Source organism: Triticum dicoccoides, chromosome 3B (assembly GCF_002162155.2).
Source record: "Triticum dicoccoides isolate Atlit2015 ecotype Zavitan chromosome 3B, WEW_v2.0, whole genome shotgun sequence".
Taxonomy (NCBI): domain Eukaryota; kingdom Viridiplantae; phylum Streptophyta; class Magnoliopsida; order Poales; family Poaceae; genus Triticum; species Triticum dicoccoides.
Genome location: NC_041385.1, coordinates 513,458,420 through 513,463,646, shown reverse-complemented (window position 1 = coordinate 513,463,646; position 5,227 = coordinate 513,458,420). Strand labels below are relative to the sequence as shown.

At 49.2% G+C, this 5,227-nt stretch overlaps 1 protein-coding gene across 1 annotated transcript; it reads left to right on the top strand.

Moving 5' to 3' along the window:
• The first annotated feature begins 2,403 nt into the window (after positions 1 to 2,403).
• On the top strand, positions 2,404 to 4,419 carry LOC119276822. Its single transcript, XM_037557984.1, has 3 exons — positions 2,404 to 2,753; positions 2,871 to 3,108; positions 3,800 to 4,419. Exons 1-3 carry the CDS (start codon positions 2,568 to 2,570, stop codon positions 4,213 to 4,215), a joined length of 840 nt encoding a protein of 279 aa, XP_037413881.1. The 5' UTR covers positions 2,404 to 2,567; the 3' UTR covers positions 4,216 to 4,419.
• Positions 4,420 to 5,227: the final 808 nt, after the last annotated feature.

Below are 5,227 nucleotides of genomic sequence, written 5' to 3'. Positions count from 1 at the left end.
CAACCCCTATGCATAGATTCCCAAGGTCACGGAACCCGCAAGTTGATCACCAAAACATACATCAAGTGAATCAATAGAATACCCCATTGTCACCGCGGGTATCCCACGGAAGACATACATCAAGTGTTTTCAAATCCTTAAAGACTTAATCTGATAAGATAACTTCAAAGGGAAGACCCAATCCATTACAAGAAGGTAGAGGGGGAGAAACATCATAAGATCCAACTATAACAGCAAAGCTTGCGGTACATCAAGATCATGCCAAATCAAGAAGACGAGAGAGAGAGAGAGAGAGAGAGAGAGAGAGAGAGAGAGAGAGAGAGAGAGAGAGAGAAATCAAACACATAGCTATTGGTACATACCCTCAGCCCCGAGGGTGAACTACTCCCTCCTCGTCATGGAGAGCGCCGAGATGATGAAGATGGCCACCGGTGATGGATCCCCTCTCCGGCAGGGTGCCGGAATAGGGTCCTGATTGGTTTTTGGTGGCTACAGAGGCTTGCGGCGGCGGAACTCCCGATCTTGGTTCTGTTCTGGAAGTTTGGGGATATATAAGAGGTGTTGGCGTTGGGAACAAGTCAGGGGGGTCCACAAGGCAGCCACGAGGTAGGGGTGCCCAAGGGGGTAGGGCGCGCCCTCCACCCTCGTGGTGGCCTCAGGACTCTTCTGGTCCATCTCTGATGCTTCATGGGCTTCTCCTGGTCCAAAAACAATCTCCATAAATTTTCAGGTCAATTGGACTCTGTTTCATAGTCCTTTTCTGCGATACTCAAAAACAAGGAAAAAACAGAAACTGGCACTGGGCTCTAGGTTAATAGGTAAGTCCAAAAAAATCATATAAAATAGCATATAAATGCATATAAAACATCCAAGATAATATAATAGCATAGAACAATAAAAAATTATAGATACGTTGGAGACGTTTCAACGGGCTCGAGCCGCCGGCCTGTTCCTTATGGGCCGGACTGATAGGCTGCTACTGAGCTGAGCTAGGGCATGGACCCGTGACCGGATAGAAGACCTTCGGAGCCTTGGTGTGCCCCCCAAGTCAAGATTTAGCATGATCTTCCCTTTATTATAACCGACCATGTGTAACCCTAACCCTATTGGTGTCTATATAAACCGGAGGGCTTTCGTCTTTAGGGGGAGAGCAACATCCATTAACTATCAACCTAGGGTTTAGCTCGCCTGATCTCGAGGTAGATCGACTCTGTAATAATACCATACACATCAATACAATCAAGCAGGATGTAGGGTTTTACCTCCTGGAGAGGGCCCGAACCTGGGTAAACACCGTGTTCTTCGTCCCTTGTTCCCTATTGATCCTAGATCCACAGCTCGGGACCCCCTACCCGAGATCCGTTGGTTCTGACACCGACAATATGTATGCAACTTGTGTACAATTTTTGTACCTTAGTAGCTTCATATTGCGTGTTGTGTATTGAGCACATGTGATGACAATGCCAATGTTGCAACAATGTGAGGATTAAATATACAACTACATAATTGTGAATAAACACTTATTGCTTTTAAATCCGTTTGCATGAATATTTTCGCAAAGAAGTAGGTGAGGTACAGTGAACAGCTGAAGTTATGTGGATGGTGTAATAAAAAATAGAAAAACATGTTACAAATTCAAGTGAGTTCATCATTATCTCTTTTGCGGGGTCATCATTTACATTTGATGGGAACAGTGATAGGTTTGATGACAATGGTGATGGGCTTGTGATATACTCCCTTCGTCCGAAAAAGCTTGTCCCAAGTTTGTATTTCAAATGGATGTATTTAGCACTAACTTTACTAAGCTTTTTCAAACGGAGGGAGTATTTTGAAGATGTTGACTCCATATGTTGGTACATTTTTCCTTTACTAGTCGATTAACTCGGCCTTTATATTTAACACCTTTTGAAGTTAAACACTTGGTGAGTTGGTGTGTAGTATTGAGGATGCAGAAATTGGAGGGTTTGCCATTTTCTTTTTATAAGAAAAGAAAAAGCATGATGATGGTAGTATCTATTACCACAAATATCGCTGACGAGGGTGCTATCCAGAAAATATCTCTGAACTACTCCCTCCATTCAAAAATATTTGTCAAAAAATGATGTATCTAGATGTATTTTAGTTTTATATACATCCATTTTTATTCATTTCTGCGATAAGTTATTCCGGACAAAGAAGCATGGCAAGCGTTATTAACAGAAGATGTCTGCGCGCATAGAATCCTGCTTGGTTTCTGACGTGGATCCGTGCTGTTCCCGTGCGGCAACCAACAACCCGGCTTCATCACAGGCCCCATTATCCCGTCTCCAATCGTCTCATCTCATCACAGGCCCCACCCCAACAGTACCACCACCCACAGCTTCACCGCTGCCCATTCTCCACGTCCGCCCGACACTCCCGGCGACCCATATTTATAGCCACCCCGGGGTGGAAGGGGTCGGATCAGAGCACCGTTGAGCTAACAGCTGAGCAGCACAGAGAGAAAGGATCGCTGATCGCACCTCCAGCTCGTGCCGATCAAGCAGCCAAGAGATCAAAAGCCCAAAACACACAGACATACACTCGCAATGGTTGTGGAAGAGGCGATGGATAGCGACATGAGCTTGTCGAACATGGTGCTGAGCTTCCTGGAGGAGGGAGAGACGGAGAGATGGCCGGAGAACGACGAGGACGAGGACGATGAGGAGGGATCCAGCGCCGGCGGTTCTGCCGAGAGCAAGGCCTTCTGGCGGGCCCAGCACTCCCAGCTTCATGTAAGTTTTTCTCCTCCGTCCAATTCGTTTGAGCGCGCGAGTGTTCCTGTTTGTCGACCAGCCAAGAGTTTGATCGCACGCGGGTCCTGATAGGAGAGACGCCACGTTTGCTTGCAGGAGGCCTTGGGCAAGACCAGCACGGCCGAGAGCAGGATCCGGGCGGTCACGGAGGAGGCCGTGGAGAAGATGCGCGCCCCCGCGGCCGCGGGGGCCGTCTGCTCCTGCGCGAGGCGCGCGGCCGCCGGCGACTGCCGGAGCTGCATGTTGCGGCGCGTCGTGGAGCGGCTCCGCGACGCCGGGTACAACGGCGCCATCTGCAAGTCCAAGTGGGCGCGGTCCCTGGATATCCCCTCAGGTAATTGGTTGCTTTCGAGACACAGTGGTTGCTAATCTTCAGACGACGTAATTAATTCAGTGAAAGAGCTGGCAGTTCCAGCAGAAAAGTGCATGCACGGTTGGCAATGGCATGAACCGTGTGGTCTAGTCTAGGACGTCTGACCCGTCGTGCCGATTCGAGGGATCTGTTTTTGATCCTTCTGATGAAGTATATGTTGTTTAGAGTTGATGAATGCCGGAAGCATATTCGCCTACTACTACTAACCATAGTAGAACTTCTCACCAAAAGTGGGTAAGAAAAAGTAGTAGCAACTTGTCATATTCGCCCTACTAACCATAACCATAGTACTAGTAGAACTTTTAATTAAAAGTGTGTGGGAAAAGGAAAGTAACTTGTCAATTCTCTAATGTCACATGCATGCCTCACATGGACCTGGTCATCCTACGCCTAAAGAAACGGACGCTTCCAAGTAAATGTCGAGCAGGCACCGGTCACCGTCTCCATTATTTCCTGACCGCCCGTGACATGAACTTGCATTGCAGCTAGCCCGACCAGACCAGTCCACCAGATGTTATTGCACCACGTTTAATGGCTGGCTCAAAACACTTCCAAAACCGCACGACAAAATGACACATGCCAAACCGACACGCAAAAGTTTGGTGTACATCGAAGCTGACGTTTTCCTTCCTGGTCGATCTGTGACGTGCAGGCGAGCACAGCTACGTGGACGTGGTGCTGCAGACGCGGAGCGGCAAGGCGGCGCGGGTGGTGGTGGAGCCGAGCTTCCGGGCCGAGTTCGAGGTGGCGCGCGCCGGCGCCGGCTACCGCGCGCTGGTGGCCGCGCTCCCGGAGGCGTTCGTCGGCCGCGCCGACAGGCTGCGCGCCGTCGTCAAGGCCATGTGCGCCGCCGCCAAGCAGTGCATGAAGGAGAACAACATGCACCTGGGCCCCTGGAGGAAGCACAAGTACATGCAGTCCAAGTGGCTCGGCACCTCCGAGCGGGAGGCGCCGCCGGCGCTCGACGCGGTGGCCGCCGGCTCGCTGTCGTCGCCGGAGAAGCAGCCCAAGTATAGGGCGTCCATGCTGAGCTTCGACTTCGGCCGGGGCCCGGTGGTGGTTGCGTGATGCGTGCATGGCGGACAACAGGAGGAGTATGATGCCATGGTGTCACGTGTATGTACCCATGTTATAGACCGTATGCCATGCCGGGCACTGTAGTAGGCTAGAGTAGTAGAGTGTGTAACGGGGATTGTAGGTTGTACGTAGTCAGGATTTGCAATTTCATGAATCTGCTCTTGAAGAAGAGAAATCCGTTGATGGAGATAAAAGTAAAAAGTTATTCAGTTTTTACAAATCACAGGCTAATTTTCATCCCTTAACTTTAGAACCAAACAAACCAGGCAACTAGGGAGGAGCGCATCCCCTCAACCTCTGCCTACCACTCCGGCAGGCTAGGAGGCAGCCTAGCTAGGAGATAGGTTAGGGTTAGGTCTTCGCGGAGGCGGCACTCGGCGGATGACGGAGCATCACTGTCAAAATGGTCTTCCCGCCTCCAAAATCCACCTTGAATTCGTCCATCGGGACGAAGATGACCGAGCTCCTTTATAGATCCATGTCATTACCTCAGGGTGGTCGGGGTTAGGGTTACTTGTCATGTGTATGCGCAAGCGAGACCTGGTGTTAGGTACTGCAGATTGATTCAAGGGTTCAACGGTGGCAACAACGGCTTCTGGGTGCCTATTCTCAAGGGCACGTGCTCGAAGACTTTTCAGTTGTCATCAACAAGATTAGACCTGCTCCGGTATGGCAACAACGAAAACGACGTGTCATTAGCTCATCCTGGTGGTGACGGTAGTGGTCCAGGGACGTCAGTGTGATTTTTATTATGTTGAGGGTGTATTTGTACTTCTGATGAATCTTTATAAAAGATTCAAGTCCTTTTCACAAAAGGAGCACGTCGTTCATCACAAACTTAACTACAAATAGAAAGATAGAAAGCTATTTTTAGATAGAAAGACATCAAGTTAACTACAAGAGAATCATGATTAAAGAAAAGACTAGAATCATAACAAGCGGATATCACACCCATTTTAGTGAGGAGAAAAGACTATTTTTGTGTATCAATTCTTATGAAGTG

Excerpts from the sequence above, each read along its gene's own strand:
- LOC119276822 (XM_037557984.1), top strand. The coding sequence starts at position 2,568 with ATGGTTGTGGAAGAGGCGATGGATAGCGACATGAGCTTGTCGAACATG. Across the intron at positions 2,754-2,870 it reads CCCAGCACTCCCAGCTTCAT|GAGGCCTTGGGCAAGACCAG; the intron begins GTAAGTTTTTCT and ends GTTTGCTTGCAG. Across the intron at positions 3,109-3,799 it reads GTCCCTGGATATCCCCTCAG|GCGAGCACAGCTACGTGGAC; the intron begins GTAATTGGTTGC and ends TGTGACGTGCAG.